A 16,623-nucleotide genomic window follows, 5' to 3' on the forward strand; every position below is an offset into this window, starting at 1 on the left:
ACGTGTGATTCAGAGATCCCTGAGCCTAGGAGCTGGTGAGAGATGCAGAATCTTGGCTCCACCCCGGATCTCCTGAACGAGAATCTGTGTTCAATGAGACACCCCAGGGATTCGTGTGCACATTCAAATGTGAGAAGCACTGGCTACTTCTGTATGTTTGAAACTTCCCATACTCAACAAGTTACGGGCTTTTGTGGGTTTTTTTTTTACCCCAAAATTGTCTTAAAAATCTCCGAGATCTTCCTACAGAATCCTCTGCTGGCAGCAGCTGGGAGGCTGTCTTCCTGCCTTCTGCCCTCCGTGGGAGCCGGGAAGCGCCCCCCACCCCGTGCACCGCGGCGCCCCTGCCGCTTCGCGCGGGTCTGTAGCCGGGGTTTCGAACTTCGACCCCGGCGGAAACCCGGGGCTCCCGGCAGCCGCGGCCCGGCAGGCCCGGGCGTGGCGGCGCAGCGCACCTGGGCGCGCCGGCAGGTGGGACGCGTGGCCTGGACGGGGACCCGCCCTCGCGCAGGGGAGGAGCGGGAGACCTGGGCGGGCACGGCGGGCGGGCGTCAGGTGCTGGGAGCCCGGCGGGCCGCGAGCGCAGCCACCGCGCTGGGGCCGCCGACGCCGAGTGCCCGGGATGAGCTTCACCCGGAAAAAGGGTTTCTACAAGCAGGACGTCAACAAGACCGCCTGGGAGCTGCCCAAGACCTACGTGTCCCTGACGCACATAGGCAGCGGGGCCTATGGCTCCGTATGGTGAGACCCTCCCCACCCTGCGCCTGCGCGACTACTGGGGCGTCGGGGGAGCCTGGGGCATCGGGCCAGGCCGCTGGTGGGCGCCCAGGCACCGGGACACGGGCGGGGCCTCCGCAAGAGCCAGATCCCGGCCAATGCCCCCCCGGCTCCCCGGATCCGCCTCCCGTGTCCCCTCACCTGCTGGGCGTGCGAAGTTGTGCACCCACCACCTTTGATCAAGGACCCCAAGGCCCAGAGTCCGGCGGGGTGGGAAGACTTACGCGGGTGCTTTTCCCAGGCTGAGCCCTGGGACTGGAGGAGGCAGCAGGCTGAACCTCGAAGTGGAGTAGGAGCCTCGGGCTGTGGAGGCTGGCCATGGGGCCGCCCCCGGCGCCAGCTCGCTTTTTGCACCTGCTTGGTGGGGGCCTCTGTGGGTTGAATTAGGACTGAATCGGTTTCTCCAGGATTTACAAGGGACCCCAGAGCTCATCTGGCAGAATCCCGACTGATTGTTATTTAATACACATGGGTACACGGAGACGCAAACAAGAAGCGACTTGCCAAGTTGTTCGGGATCCTGTTGGCATTAACTTGTTTGACCCTGGTGCAGGGCACCTCTCTCGGATCCTGCCTGCTCCCTCCTCGCTCTCCCAGTCCCACTGTGCTTCCAGTGGCTCACTCACATTCCTGGTGGTGGGCATCAGCTCCTCCCAGCTGAGACTGCTGGCCCAGAGGGATTGGGGTGAGGATGGCAGTGGCGCCCCAGATTGGCCTGGGAGATGCCACCCAGGGTCTGGAGCCCTGCCTGCCTCCGGGCTGGGGAGGCGGGTGGCGTGCTCCCTGCTGACCTGCCTTTGACCCTACAGCTCAGCCATCGACAAGCGGTCAGGGGAGAAGGTGGCCATCAAGAAGCTGAGCCGGCCCTTCCAGTCCGAGATCTTTGCCAAGCGGGCTTATCGGGAGCTGCTGCTGCTGAAACACATGCAACATGAGAATGTAGGTTGGGCCTGGGGGCTGCCTCGGGGAGGCAGGGGCGGGAGGGCAGCCCCAGAGAGGGTCCTGACCAGGCCCCTCCGTGTGTGTGTGTGTGCATGTGCACACACGGAGGATACCCCAAGATGATGACCCAACAGCGCCAGCAGAAAAGGAACCTCCTCCCTGCTCCTCTGATCCTTGTTCCTCACCTGATTATTAAAACTATGTGCCAGGACCCACCCCGCCTACTTCCCAGGTGAGGTGCAAAGGAATTTTTGGCAGTGGCGCAGAATGACCTTGGTGTCTCACTGTTATGAGGAAATGGGTACCAAGGAACTCCGTAGTTGTTCTAGATTTAAGACCTGGTGCCCCGGATCCTGGTTAATGCCGTTTCCACATAATTACAACAAGGATAATAGAAACCTGTGAGCACTTATGTGCCAGGCACAGTTCTAAGAACTTTGCAGAAACTAGAATGTTTAATCCTCACAGTGTCATATAAGTACCATTACCGCCTTATACAGACAGGGAAACTGAGGCACAGAAAGACTCACAGGTTATCAGACGAGATCAGGCACGTTCAGGGTGGTATGGCCGTAGACAGACAGATTATATGGTTAGTCAATGGCAGAGCTGGGATCTGACCCTAGACAGCCTGGCTCCAGGCCCCAGAGCGTGACCTCAAGACTGTCCCATCTGATTGAAACAGCCAGGAAACTAGTGACCCAGTGCTGAGCCTGGCCCCCAGGTTTTGCTGCAGGGGACTTGTATTGGCAGACAAGTGTTTTAAAAAACGTGCTAAGTCGCTTCAATTGTGTCCGACTCTGTGACCCCATGGACTGTAGCCCGCCAGACTCCTCTGCCCATGAGATTCTCCAGGCAAGAATACTGGAGTGGGTTGCCATTTCCTCCTCCAGGGTATCCACCCAACCCAGGGATCAAACCCACATCTCCTGTGGCTCCTGCATTGCAGGTGGATTCTTTACCGCTAAGCCACCAGGGGAAACCCAAGCATTTAAAACAATGAGTTCAAAACACTGTGTGTATTTTAAGTCCCATTCCTCCTCATTCAGCTCCTCCCCATGGCCTCCAGCTGGGAAGTCTCACCCCAGCTCTGAATCAGCCCTTTGGCAGGCAGGGTTGGATGTGGTGAGACCCAAGGTCAAGGACAGGGAGCCTGCTGGCTGGAAGATTCCTTCTCTGTCCCCGCCTCAATTCCCTTCCCCACTCGAGGTTCCCTGTCTGAGCGGAGACTGCGTTTGTGCCTCCTGAGCACCAGACTTGGGGTCAGTGAGCAAGGACATGTCCACCATCCCTTATCCCAGCCTGACTCCCCATCGCAGTGCACTGCAAATTCCTGCCCAGGTGGGGGAATCCCTCCCCCACCCCTGCCCCTTTTACTGCTTCTTCCCAGAAGGCTGGGAACCTGCCTCCTTCTGGAGGTGCTGTTCTAGGAAAGGGCGGGTGGCCCTGTGCAGGCCTGGGGCCGCGGAGGACAGGTGCAGAGGGGCGCGGCGGATGTCCAGCTCTCACTGGCCATCTTCTCTTCAGGTCATCGGGCTCCTGGACGTCTTCACCCCAGCCTCCTCCCTGCGCAACTTCCACGACTTGTGAGTCAGGCTGTGCCCGGTTCCAGGACGTTTGCAGGCCTTGCTTGCCACTGGGGGGGCAAGTAAGAAGAGGGTCCAGGTTCTCTCTTCTGGAGAGTGGGGGGGCTTCCTGTCCCAGGAGGCTGTGTGCCTTTAGGCTGGGGAGAGATCCAGCCAATGGTGGAGAGAACGGCTGGCCTGAAAAGGTGGGAAGGGCTTTTTACGGAGCCCAGCTGACACAGAGCTGTCTGCTCATCTGCTTTGCCTTACCCACCTTTAACACCAGAGACATCGGTGCCAGCCCCCACAGGGTTTGCAGTAGCTTCCCTCACCGTGTCCTGGTGCAGGTGTGGGTCTGGACCTCAGGACTCTTCCTAGAATGAAGCGAGGATCACAAAGCCTTGGCCACCCTGGCCAATGGGATGTTTCTCAGAAGTACACAGAACATGAAAATTTAGTTGCTAAATGCACGGCCTTGCTAGCGCAGTACCTGCTAAAATTTAGGAAACTTGGAGTGGGTTGATTTTTTTTTTTTTTCCAGTCCTATTTCAACTGTAGCCGCAGTTCTCTTTATTAGGATGCTTTTGTTTTCAGTTTAACGCAATGAGTTTGAATGGATTTTTTCCCCTACAATGCCAGCTGCTGGGCTTGGCATTGGGAATTTAAAGTGGACCAGCTCCTCCAGACAGACAGTGGTGGATACTGACAGTGGTGGTCAGTGCTCTGAGTCTGGGGAGAGCCGGGAACTGCCAGCTGCCTCAGCGGGCTTCATAGAGGAGGTAACTCTGAACTCAGCCCTGAAGGATGAGTCAATGTTTGCCTGAGGTAGAAGGGCTGAAGGCATCCCAAGGAGAAGGAACTGCATGGACCAAGGCCATGATGCATGTGTGAAAGAGGCTGGGCCATCCTGAGAAGTGCAGTGAAGCAGTGGCTGATTTAGTTAGGCTGAGTCCAGACTTGACTCCACAGGCACCCTCAAGGCTATAGAGGTTTTGAGCAGCAAGGTGAGGTGGTCAGAGCGGATTTGGGGATGCACTCTGGCAGCAGCAAGAAAGGAACAGGGACAGTTTTAGGGAGAACCAGACCTTGTTCTAAATGCAGTCAAGGTGATGGGGTCCCAAGAGCTGACTTGAGACCCATCGAGAGGCAGCACTGGCAGAGTGTTGTATCCCTTGGGATGCAGTGGTGAGGAGAGGTCAGGGGATGCCAGGTTCCTACTGGGAATACAAGGTGAAGGAAAAACAGATCTTAGGAGAAAGATAATGAACTCCACCTTTGGACACTTCATTTTTGAAAAGCCTATGAACATTCAAGTGTTTATCCAGCAAACAAACCCAGAGTTTAGGAAGGTCTGGGCCAGGGATGTGGACTTGGGCCAGAATAACCACTGGTGGGTGAGAGCCGAAGCCCAGGGACAGGCTAGCACAGGGCATGATGCGATGCTGTGGGTTAAGATATCGACATGAAAGAGAAGGTACAACAGGATCCTCAGGCGGAGAGCTGAGCCCGCCTGACCAGAGCTGGAATTCGCAGAGAACCTTGAGGGAGTGTCAAGCTTTACACAAGTTCCAACAGAAAGAAAGGGAGTTGTGGGTATGTGTGCTGGGCTGGTGGGGCAGGAGCAGACACCCCGTTGTCAGGGAACTGCGCTTTGAGGCAGTGGGGTCGACAGGTGAGGACCACTCTCTAGAAGTTTGATCAGGAGGGAAAAGAGAGAAAAGGAGTAGGGGTACTCAAAGAAATTAGGTTAAGGGAGGGTGGTTGTAGCACCGTAAGATGTCAGTGAGTTTGTCAGCTGAACAGAATCAGTTTCCCCATAGCGGTGAAACATGAAGGTGGGGAGGAGCCTGTGCATGGAGGAGGGGTTCCCAGTGCATGGGAGGGGGTACAGTCAGGTGGAAGAAGACCAGGAGTCATAGGCTCATGGAGGTGGCCTCCACATTCTTTTATTTGTTTAACTCCTTTCTAGATCTTTATCCTTTTCTGTTCTGGACTTTGCTGTTAACTGCCTTGAGTAGCAGTTACATTTTGCTGACTTTGACCTGTTTTGCAATCCCATTAAGAGAGGGTGATGGTTCAGCTATCTCTCTCTTCCTTCTTCACCCTCCTGGAAACTGTTTTATTGTTTCCTTCTTGGAAGGGAGACATTTTGGATGTTTGAGGATTTTCATGGCCGCTCATGACCCTCTGAGGTGGGAAGAAAATATTTGTACAGAAGCAGAAGGAAATACTGGCAAGTGTTTCTAACTCACAGCAGTGGCTTTCTGTGGGGCGTGGAGGAGGGTGAGGAGAGGATACCTTTGAAGAGCGGGAACACTGCTGCATTTGGTCTTCCTGAGCACAGCTCCAGCTGAAATACCCTGAGCTCTGCCAACAGGGCGGCCGCCAGGGCCAGGCTGGGAGCCAGGAGCTGGGAGGCCCAGTGCCTGAGGACTTTGCTGGCTGTTGTGGGAGTGGTTCTTCTCACACACGAAGGTCATCTCTAAGGCCTGTGTTCTGCCCCAGCCCCGTGCCCCTCCTCTGAGCTGGGGCCTGGGGCTGGGTGGGCCTGGGGACTGTTCAGGAAGCCTTCATGCCTTGCAGCTACCTGGTGATGCCCTTCATGCAGACGGACCTGCAGAAGATCATGGGGATGGAGTTCAGTGAGGACAAGATCCAGTACCTGGTGTATCAGATGCTCAAGGGTCTTAAGGTGGGTTGGAGCCTGCCAGAGGGCAGTGGATGGGGGCTGGGTGTTGAGACCTGGGGTCTGGGGGAGGCCAGGCCTCAAAGGTTCGGGAGAATACACCACGACAGGGCAGAGGCTGTCTCTGAGCTAGCCTGAACGCCTAGTGTGAAAGCCGGACTCTGGACTCACGCTTCTACCTCTCTCCCTCCAACACAGTACATCCACTCAGCTGGGGTCATCCACAGGGTGAGTACTTTCTCTGCTACATCCTCAAAGGTCCCACCCACTCCTGGGGTCTTCTTGAAGTTGGGGGGGGGGGTGGGGAGGGTAGATGGCACATGGGGAGCCAGGGATAGGGATTTTTCAGACCCAGCCTTGGCCCAGGAAGGCCTGCTCAGAATTGCTGTTTCGGGGAACTTTCTGGGAAAATGTCACCAGTGAAGCTGAGATGGGTGTTTCAGGCTCCGAGAGTCGGAGCATTTTAGAGCCGGATGGGCCCTAGAGGACACCTGGTCCAACCCTCACTCTGCACGGGAGACCGGCACCTGGAGAAAGCAGCAGGGGCCTGGCCGGGGCTGCGTGCTGGGTGGCGGCCGAGTGGGGACACCATCTCTGCCTCTGTCCAGCACGCCATCTCTCCTCTCCTCTAGGACCTGAAGCCGGGCAACCTCGCTGTGAATGAGGACTGTGAGCTGAAGGTGAGTGGGCCCAGGCAGGGCGGGCCTGGGCTCGAGGCGGGCCCCTCTCCCGCCGGAGCCCCCAGAAGCTGCTCCAGCGACCCCCTCTCCTCAGAGAGCTCTTTTCCCTTTGTGCCCCGAGTTGTAGATCTTGGATTTTGGGTTGGCACGGCATACGGATGTGGAGATGACGGGTTACGTGGTGACCCGCTGGTACCGGGCCCCTGAGGTGATTCTCAGCTGGATGCGTTACAACCAGACCGGTCAGTGGTCAGCTGCCCCGGGTAGGGGGCTGGGGGTCTTCTCTGATGGCGTCCTCAAGCCTGTCTTGGAGACTCTGGGTTGACCGACTGCCAGGTCCTGACCAGCTGGTCCAGGTGACACTTCCTCCCCCTCCTTCTGCAGTGGACATCTGGTCTGTGGGCTGTATCATGGCAGAGATGCTGACAGGGAAGACGCTGTTCAAGGGGAAAGATTGTATCCTTTGCTGAAAAAGCCAGTCTTCATCCAGGGATTCATTCCTTCAACAGACACTTTATTACTTAAATCTCTCTCTTTTTCTTAATGTGACAGTGACACATGCTCCCCAGTGGAGTAATTTTAAAGTGCAGAGAAGCAAAATTATGAAAACCAGTCACCTGTGATTCCACCAACCTGCAGAAAATCCTTGATGTTTTGGCACCACACCCACCAGTTGAGCACCTCCGTGTGCCTTACAGGGACTGGGGAGATGATACGGGGTCTCCCTGCCAAGCTCAGAATGCAAGGGTGTGGGGGGAGTAGACAAAGAAATGCACGGAGGTGACGGAGTGGGATGAGGCTGGGAAGGTGGCACCCTGCAGGAGCATTTGTGGGGAGGGACCCTTAACCCAGCCTGGCAGGTGGGAAGTCTCACCTGCGTCCTGAAGGATGAACCTCCCCTCCTGAAAGCAGGAGGAGGTGGGTGTCTGGAGCCTGGATGGTCCACCCTGCTGGGCGGGCCTGATGGAGGGGCAGCGGGAAGGGCAGCTCCAGACCCGCTCCCCCCGACCCAGCAAGTGAGACTGAGCCTTAACCTGCTGCCAAGACCTGGACCAGCTGACCCAGATCCTGAAAGTGACCGGGGTGCCGGGCGCAGAGTTTGTGCAGAAGCTGAATGACAAGGCGGTGAGGGGCAGATGGGCCCAGGCTGGCTGGGGCTGTGCCCTTGGTGGGCCAGGGTCAGGGAGGTGGGCTCACCCGCACCGCCCCTCTGCCCTGGCAAGGGCTCTTGCCTTTATCTCACTTTGGATTCGGACCTGAGCCCTCAGCCCTGCTCAGCGGCTTTTCTGGGGTCCCTGCTCTAGATCCTACGGCCTACGTCCCAAGGAGCTGACAACTTGGGATTACTCAGTGCTGTTCTGTCTTCCAGGCCAAATCCTACATCCAGTCCCTGCCACAAAGCCCCAAAAAGGATTTCTCTCAGCTCTTCCCACGTGCCAGCCCCCAGGGTGAGTCTCGGGGGCCTGCAGTCTGTGTCCCCGTGGGCAGGCTGGGTTCTCCCGAGCCTGGGGCGTGAGGCTCACGCTCTGTGACGGCAGCCACAGACCTGCTGGAGAAGATCCTGGAGCTGGACGTGGACAAGCGCCTGACGGCCTCGCAGGCCCTGGCCCACCCCTTCTTTGAGCCCTTCCGGGACCCCGAGGAGGAGACAGAGGCCCAGCAGCCGCTCGATGATCCCTTAGAACGCGAGAAACTCACAGTGGATGAATGGAAGCGTAAGGGCCGGGTGCCTCAGCGCCTCCCCCCGCAGCCTGCAGCCTCTGTCTCCTCTGCTGGCCTCGTTTCCCCGCCTGGCCTTAGTGGCCCTGGCGTTTCTCCTGGAGACTGTGGCCTCTTTCTCTCTGAGCAAACACTGTCTCCTGCATGCGCTTCTTCCTGCACTGAGCGGATTTCCCGCTCTGCACCATGTCTGTTGGGGGAGGGAGGCAGGCGCTTGCCCTCAGCACCCACCACCCCTGAACCCCCCTGCCTTCCTCAGAGCACATCTACAAGGAGATCGTGAACTTCAGCCCCATTGCCCGGAAGGACTCTCGGCGCCGGAGTGGCATGAAGCTGCAGTGACCGTTCTAGCCGGACCCTCAGCTGAGCCCAGGAATGGCCTCGTGGTACCACCTGCCAGGCACTGCCCCTGGGACCAATATTTATTTATCACTACTAAAGTCTCAACCCGTCTTGGATTACAGCCTTCCAAGCAGAGGATGGAAGGCCCCCTGTCCTTGTGTAGGAAACAGGCTTAGTAGATGCAGAATTCAGAGGGTGTTGGTTGGGAGAAAATAGCTCTGATCATAACTGGCCACATTAAAGCACATAACGTGGAGAATTGCTTGTGTGTGTGGGGTCCTTTCTTTCATGGTTGGAGTGGGGCTGAACTGGGGCGGCGGTCTGTGGTAGTGATGACGTATTAACTTGCTAGGGCTGCTATAACAAATTACCGCAAAGTGGGTGGCTTTAAAATAATAGAAATTTATTCTTACAGTTCTGGAGGCTGGAAGTCTGAAATCAAGGTGTTGGCAGGGCTATGTTCCCTCTGAAGATTCTAGGGAAGAATCTTCTGGCCTCTTTTTTCTGGTGACTCCTGGCATCTTTGGTGTTCTTTGACTTGTATGTTGCTACATCACCCCTACCTCTGCCCTTGTCTTCCCATGGCCTTCTCCATGTGTGTCTGTCTTTGACTGATCTTATAAGAACATCAGTCACTGAACTTAGGATCCACCCTAATCTAGTATGATCTCATCTTAATCCTTAGCAATTACGTCTGCAAGTACCTTATTTTCAATAAAGTCACATTCTGAGGTTCTGGATGGGGGACATGAATCTGGGGGGCACTTTATTCAATCCACGACAGATGGCCATGAGGGAGGGGCCCCTTCCCAGAGCCCCTTTGTTGTGGAGCCAAATGTGACTGGCTGCTAAATTAAGGGAGCTGCAGAGAGAGCTGCAGCTGGTGAGACACTGCACGCAGGTTATTTTGGGTGAGTGAGCAGCAATCAAGATGTGAAACAACAGGAGGCTTGTTGACTGGAAGCTGCGGAAGGCAGAAACGGGCTTTTTCCAGGAAAACAGTGCTGCTCCTTCCCCCTTTGGGGAACTGTACATCTCTCCTGAGCTTTAACCTGACAATGAGTTGGATCCTCGTGTATTCAGGTTTGAATACTCTGTTGAGGTCTCAAACTTCCCTGTGCACCAGGGTCCAGTTAAAATGCAGATTCCTGGGCCCTGACCCTGGGTTTAGTGGGTCTGAGGTTGAGAACCCAGAAGGTTTGAATGAGGACCTCCTCACCTCAACCCAAGCCCAGTGATTCTGATGGATATCAGACCACACTTAGAGCAACATTTTGTTGATTTCAGCACCACTTTGTCAAGAGGCCTAAATTAGAAACCTACAATGAGAGGATGAGGGGATTTAGAGGAGTTTCACTTTCTCATTTTAGAGATGTTAAAACTGAGGCTCAGATGGGGCATTTTTAGGGCAGTAAAACTATTATGAATGATGTCATGGTGGATACATGACATTATGCATTTTTCAAAACCAGTGGAACTGTACAACACAAAGAGTGAACCCTCAAGTAAGCTGTGGACTTTCTTTAATAATAGTGCACCAATATTGGTTCGTTGGTTGACACTTTCCTCTCATCCCTGAGCCGAGAAGATACAACTGTAGCTGCGGAAGAATCTCTTCTTCTCCCTTCTCCCTACACTTGGCTTTTGTTTCCTTAAATTGGGCTGGGGACTCCCCTGGTGGTCCACTGGCTAAACCTCCATGCTTTCACTGCAGGGTGTGTGGGTTCAATCCCTCGCCAGAGAACTAAGATCCTGAGTTCTTCAAAAAAGAAAAGGGGAGGGGGAGAGGGCTGAAAAAACTCCCTGAGTACAAAAGTTGAGTGCTCCCTTCCCTTTATTCCACAGTGAGCTTGGGGCTCCATCCTCATGTGATTGAAGCTAAGAGGCTGGTGATCGTCTCCTTTTTCACAACGGGCAGCAGAGGCCCAAGGCCACTCCATCGAGCTAAAGATCTCCGTGACTCGTCGCGGTCATGCCTCACCCCTGCGTCCTACCCCAAGGTTTCCTGGAGCGGGAGCAGTGCCTGGTGGGATTCTGACCTGGTTCCTCCTGTGGCAGCCTGTGCTCAGCGGGCAGCCGTCCTCACTCTGGGCCACGCGTCAATAGGGACCGCTCCTGGTCTGGGGGCCCTTGACCTTTTTTGTGCCATGATTCCTTCTCAAAATATTTTCCTTTGCATAAAGGGATCACAAAGGAAACTAGTTATGTTGAAATACAGTTGTGAAAATATTGAAGTGTGTGGTGGTGTAATATATGGGTTTCTTTAATACATTAAATAACAAGAATTGAGGGGATGAGCCCAATAAACCACTGTCAACTTGAAGTAGAAATGAGTTTAATGTTTCAAGATACCTGCAAAGGTAAAAGGAAAGAAAAAGCACTGCTTTCTACTGGCCCTGCTAATGCAACCACAGTTTTTTGCATTTATTCATAACTGAGAAAATGGAGGTGAGTGGAGGTTAAGTTGTAATATTTTCCAATCTCAGTTCATCAACCTCTGAATTCCAGTGTACAGGCTGTGGTTCAGGGACCCTAGTTAAAAACTTCTGTCCTGGATACTAAAATGTGACTTTAGGGATCCTTTGCTACTTCTTAACCACCACCCCCTCCCCCCCACTCCACCACCACTTGTAACCCCACACCTCCCCTTGTATGATCATGGAGCCAGGCTGGGAACACCCAGATCTGCCCCTGGACGCCTACAACACATACTTCCTGCCTTTCCCGTGTCTCCCAACCTTACCATCCAGGGAGGGATGGGTCTGACTGGGGCATTTTGCTAGGCAATTTGCAGAGGCCTCTGTATCTAGTTTTGAAGCAGATGGACTCCTCCCATCCCCACCCCTATAGTGTTCCTTCTTAACAGTTTTACTGATGAAGACATTTGGGCCCAGAGCAGAGGCTGGGGTCCAGGTCTCCTATTTAGCACCGCACTGTTCTTTCCCCTGCAACAGCGGGACAGTCACACAGAGACCAGCGTGTGCGCTCCTCTCTCCTGCATTGCTGTCCCCGTCCCCTCAATCATCACAGACACAAAAAACAGGCTTGTGTCAGCTGGCCAAGAGAAGAAACTCCCAGGAAGACACTTGTTACTCTTTGTTTTCCTGAAGGCCTCCCCCTTGAGAATATTTTAGCAGGACTCCGGGAGGGCATGAAGGTGACGGAGTGAGGAAGGGAAGTGCGTTTGAGAAGCGGTGTGGCTTAGCAGGTGGTTTCTCCTGACCGGAACGAGGCAAAGGGCCATAAGTGCCCACATTCTTCTGGGAATGTGTCCAGCTCCCTGTCAACACCCTGGAAAAACTCAGGAGGAGGCTGCTGAGTATGCTTGGGGAGGCTGGACCATAAGCCAAGGTCTCCTGGTCTTGGCTGAAATTATTCGGGGTTTCTCCTGTGGAGAGCGGCTGCTGCTGCTCTTTAACCGCTTCAGTCATGTCCGACTCTGTGCGACCCCACGGACGGCAGCCCGCCAGGCCCCTCTGTCCATGGGATTCTCTAGGCAAGAATACTGGAGTGGGTTGCCATGACCTCCTCCAGGGGATCTTCCTGACCCAGGGATCGAACCAGGGTCTCCTGCATCGCATGCAGATTCTTGACTGCTGAGCCATTATGGAGAGCCTATACATTCTTAACTGACGCAGCGCCTCAGGGTTTTTAAGTACAGATTAGTGAACAGAAGGAACTTTCCTCATATTGTGGAGTTCATAAGATCCCAGAACTTGTGCGTAACTCCAAGAAGGAACCCCAACAGAGATTGTGGTTGGATTTCCTCCAGGCAAACAGGATCTGGCCTTGGCTTTAGAAATGACAGCCTAGTCCAGCCTTGCCTGTTCATCCTCTGTCAGAAGAGTGGCATCTCTCTCTCACCCTCTTCTTTCTCTGTGTGGCTTCCTAAGGCGTTAAGTGTTAGGCTCTGCAGGCAACTCCCCGCTGTTCTACCACGTACCAGAAACTGTGACCTTGGGCCTCAGTTTCCTCATCCATAGAGGGAGCATAATAGTACTAAAGAAATTAACATAAGGGAAGCGCTCAGAACAGTACCCGGCACATGGGAAGCACTCACCAAGCATTAACGATTATTTTTGTTTTCTCTGCCACATGCTCTTCCCTTCTTGATTATTACCCCCATCTTCCTAACATTGTCACATCCTCCTCCTCAACAGTGGTTTTCTCCACTCAACTGGTGTCCTTCATGTTAAATCTTTCCTCATAGGGTCCTCAAGAGATCAGACCTCGGTCTCTTATAGCACAGCTTATATTACGACCCTGGTATCTGCAGCTTCTCATGCAGGATCTAGGAGGCAGCAGAGGGTGGAGTTGAGAAGTGTGGAGTTGTGGGCTTTGCATCCGAAAAGACCTGGGGTTGAGAGAGAAGGGAGAGATGGATTTAAGGAACTGGCTCATGGAACTGGGTGGGAAGTAGTTGGCAAGCCTGAAATCTGAAGGGCAGGCTAGCAAGCTGGAAATTCAGGCAGAACACCTTATAGGTTTGAGGCAGATTCTGTCTTTTCTAAGAAGACTCAATTTTTGCTCTTAAGGCCTTCAACTAATTAGATGAGGTCCGCAAACATTATAGAGGGTAATCTGCTTTACTCAAAGTCAGATTGTAAATGTTAATCACATGTACAAAATTTCTTTCCAGCATCTTCTAGACTAGGGTCTAAGGATACCACTGGGCATACAGCCTATCCAAGTTGACACATAAAACTAACCATCACACCATGTAAGTTTGGGGGGCAGGGTATCTACTCCTCTGAACCTCATTTTCTTTCTCTAAAATGGTATAGAAGGGCTTACTACCTCATACGACTGGTGAGGGGAAAGTGCATAGAGAGTCAATATTAGCTCTTGTACCAGGGGGTGCCCAAAAACACGTGTTGATGATAGCCATCCTCCTGAGAGTGCCCAGAGATCCATCCCTCAGCCGTTGCTCTTGAACCCACGAGAAGTTGCGTGGGTATCACTGAAAACCATGGGGGTGCACTCATTCCCATCCGCTCCCACCCGACAGACTGGCTCAGAACCTCCAGTTCATGTGAAAAACTCCCAAAGAAATGAACTTCACTCTCTTTTTTTATACGGAAAGGAGGAAAGTTTCTCCCCTGGGTTTCTTCATCTTTGAGACAGTGGAGGGCTTGGAGCAACACGTCAGAAAGAATTATACTTCACTTCTTCAGCAGCCATTCCACATTTTGTGAGAACTGCATATTCATGTCGGTAAACAGCCAAGTAGGAACCAGATGACAGCTCAGTTTTCCTGAAAATCAGGAAATCAATCAAGCTGCCAAAATGAGATGACTGCATTGTGAAATACTGCTAACAGTCCAGAAAGTTGTTTTAAGTAAGAATTTTTTTGAAATGGAAATTCTCTGTTTTTCTCCTCCTTCTTCCTCCCTCCTCACCCTCCCTCCCTCCCTCCCTCCTTCCCTCCTTCCTTCCTTTCCTTCACTCCTTTTTAAGGCCAGTGGTTGAAAGCCCACTGTTCAACTATTTCTAACATGTTCAGCCTAGGTGTGAGTTTTCAAAAAATAGGTGAGATGACATGTGGCTCTCTCTGCCTCTCTCCCAGATTTTTCCATTGTTCCAACTAATTGACATCCTTCTCTGCCTGTCCAGGAGTCTGCCTGCCGTTGTCCACACCTGTCTCTCCTGTTTCCTGTCCGTTTTTTTTTTTTACAGTGAAGCCATGACTTCAGCCACCTCTCTAAGAATCAGGAAAAAAAATGATTCCAGAAAACTTTCTCTGTGTCTAGTGTTAAACTGTACCTTTTAAACTTTGTTTAAATATATAAAATAAACTTTTAGTTTTAGAATACTTTGAGATTTATAGAAAAGCTGCCATCCCTGGTGGCTCAGATGGTAAAGAATCCGCCTGCAATGCGGGAGACCTGGGTTTGATCACTGGGTCCGGAAGATACCCTGGAGGAGGGCATGGCAACCCACTCCAGTATTCTGGCCTGGAGAATTCCATGGACATAGGAGCCTGGCGGGCTACAGTCCATGGGATTGCAAACAGTTGGACACGACTGAGCAACTACACACTTTTCTTTCCGTGAGCTCCACACCCAGTTTCCCTATTATTAATATCTAACATTAGTACACTATGTTTGTCACAACTAATAAATAAATATAAATATATCATTAACTAAAATCTATACTTTTATATTTGCCTAATTTTTACCTATTCTCTGCTGTTCCAGGATCCTGTTCAGTTTGCTACATGTCTCCTGAGGTTCCTCTTGGCTGTGACAGTTTCTAAGACTTAGCTTATTTTCAGTAATTTTAACAATTTTGAAGAGTACCGGTCAGGTATTTTGTAAAATGTCTCTCAGTTAGGGTTTGTCTGATGTGTTCTCACGGTAAGACTGGGATAATGTGTTCTGGGGACAAAGGTCACATGGGTAAAATGTGATCATATTCTATCATGAGTTTGTTATTGTTGTTTAGTTATTTAGTATCAAAATGATTTATCACTGTCAGTGTTAACCTTGATTACCTAAGTAAGGTTGTGTTAGGCAGATTTCTCCACTGTTCGGTTACTTCATCCCTCTTTACGTTGCCATTCCTTGAGAAGGGAAATTATTTGGAGTTCCCCTGCATGGGAGATTTATTCAGCGATTTATTTATATCAGAATGGATTCATGGATATTTATTTTAAACACTGGGTTATAATCAAATAAATAACATAGTAAAATAAAAATAATAAAATTTTACTTTTTGGCTTGAGTTGTAGGTTTTCTTCCTTTTGTGTGGATTGAGCCCATATCCCTGAAAGGACCTGGAGGTTGTGTCCACACCCAGAGAGTCCACTCATCAGTCCTGCAGACACATGGGGCCCCAGGGGTAGTGGAAACGGTTTTCACTCCTTCCATCTGGATGCTGGTCAGTCCACAGAGCCCACTTTAGACAGGCACCCTGAAGGCCCTTCTTCCTCTTGCCCTTTTCCTTACTGATCGCCTCACTTTTTTCCATCCCTATGTCCACTGACCCCTGGGTAAGGAATCTGGGGGAACGTCATTCTATTTGCGTGAAATAGTAAAGCTAAATACAACAAATTAAACATTCACAGGCATTATGGCTATCCTCTAGTTGCATGTTTCCTAGGTGCACTGTTTCGGGTACTTTGCATATATTGTTTCTAAACCTCTAATGACAGGGTCATTGCTAGTCCCATTTCACAGATGTGGAAACTGGGGCTCTGAGAGTTTAAAAGATACACTCAAGGTTTTTCTCCTACCGCACGGTTTGCTCCCTCTCAATAGTCTCCTTCACTAGTCCCTCTTCTTTGCTTCCACCTCCTATGTGACCATGTGCAAACCCTCTTCCCTCTGAGCCTTAATTTCTTGCCTGGCGATACTGTTGGATGAATTCCATGAGATACATACAAAGTCTTCTTCACAGGGATAAAAAAATAGCATCTGTTATAACTTTTAATTTAATGAGGATTAATTTTTTTTAAAAAACCTCTTTCTACTCATTTCCCTTTTACATTTATGCTCGCCTCTTAATGGTCTCATCTATCCTCATGGCTTTAAAAACTATCCATACGTCAGTGAACACCAAATGTATATATCTACCTTGATCTCTCCTTGAAATTTCAGTCGTCTTCACGTGAGTGTTTTGAAACAAGAGTTGGAGGTTCTGGACTTCCCTGATGGTACAGTGGATAGGAATCTGCCTGCCTATACAGGGGCAGGGGTTCAATCCCTGGTCTGGGAAGGTCCCACATGCCGTGGAACAGCAAAGCCTGTGCACCACGACTACTGAAGCCTGCGTGCTATAGCTCCCCCAAGTCACACACTGAGCCCGTGTGCCACAATTATTGAAGCCTGCACGCCTAGAGCCTGCACTCTGCAACAAGAAGCCACCAGTGAGAAGCCTATGCACTGCAACGAAAAGGAGCCCCCGCTCACCG

General features: G+C 52.0%; 1 protein-coding gene and 1 long non-coding RNA gene across 2 annotated transcripts in view; one reads left to right on the top strand and one right to left on the bottom strand.

Moving 5' to 3' along the window:
- The first annotated feature begins 540 nt into the window (after positions 1-540).
- MAPK13 (mitogen-activated protein kinase 13) lies at positions 541-8,970 on the top strand. The gene is made up of 12 exons (XM_061146541.1): positions 541-741; positions 1,587-1,716; positions 3,247-3,305; positions 5,868-5,976; positions 6,169-6,198; positions 6,603-6,650; positions 6,778-6,892; positions 7,035-7,106; positions 7,696-7,775; positions 8,020-8,098; positions 8,189-8,365; positions 8,629-8,970. The coding sequence occupies exons 1-12, from the start codon at positions 623-625 to the stop codon at positions 8,709-8,711; spliced, it is 1,101 nt and encodes a 366-aa protein (XP_061002524.1). The 5' UTR covers positions 541-622; the 3' UTR covers positions 8,712-8,970.
- Positions 8,971-9,800: 830 nt separating this feature from the next.
- The window catches only part of LOC133059445 (uncharacterized), a 39,856-nt gene continuing 33,033 nt past the window's right edge, over positions 9,801-16,623 (bottom strand). Inside the window, exon 3 of the long non-coding RNA XR_009693555.1 lies at positions 9,801-13,065. This is a non-coding gene — a long non-coding RNA (uncharacterized LOC133059445). The remainder of the gene's footprint in view (positions 13,066-16,623) is intronic.

The sequence above is a fragment of the Dama dama genome, chromosome 7 (genome assembly GCF_033118175.1).
Source record: "Dama dama isolate Ldn47 chromosome 7, ASM3311817v1, whole genome shotgun sequence".
Taxonomy (NCBI): domain Eukaryota; kingdom Metazoa; phylum Chordata; class Mammalia; order Artiodactyla; family Cervidae; genus Dama; species Dama dama.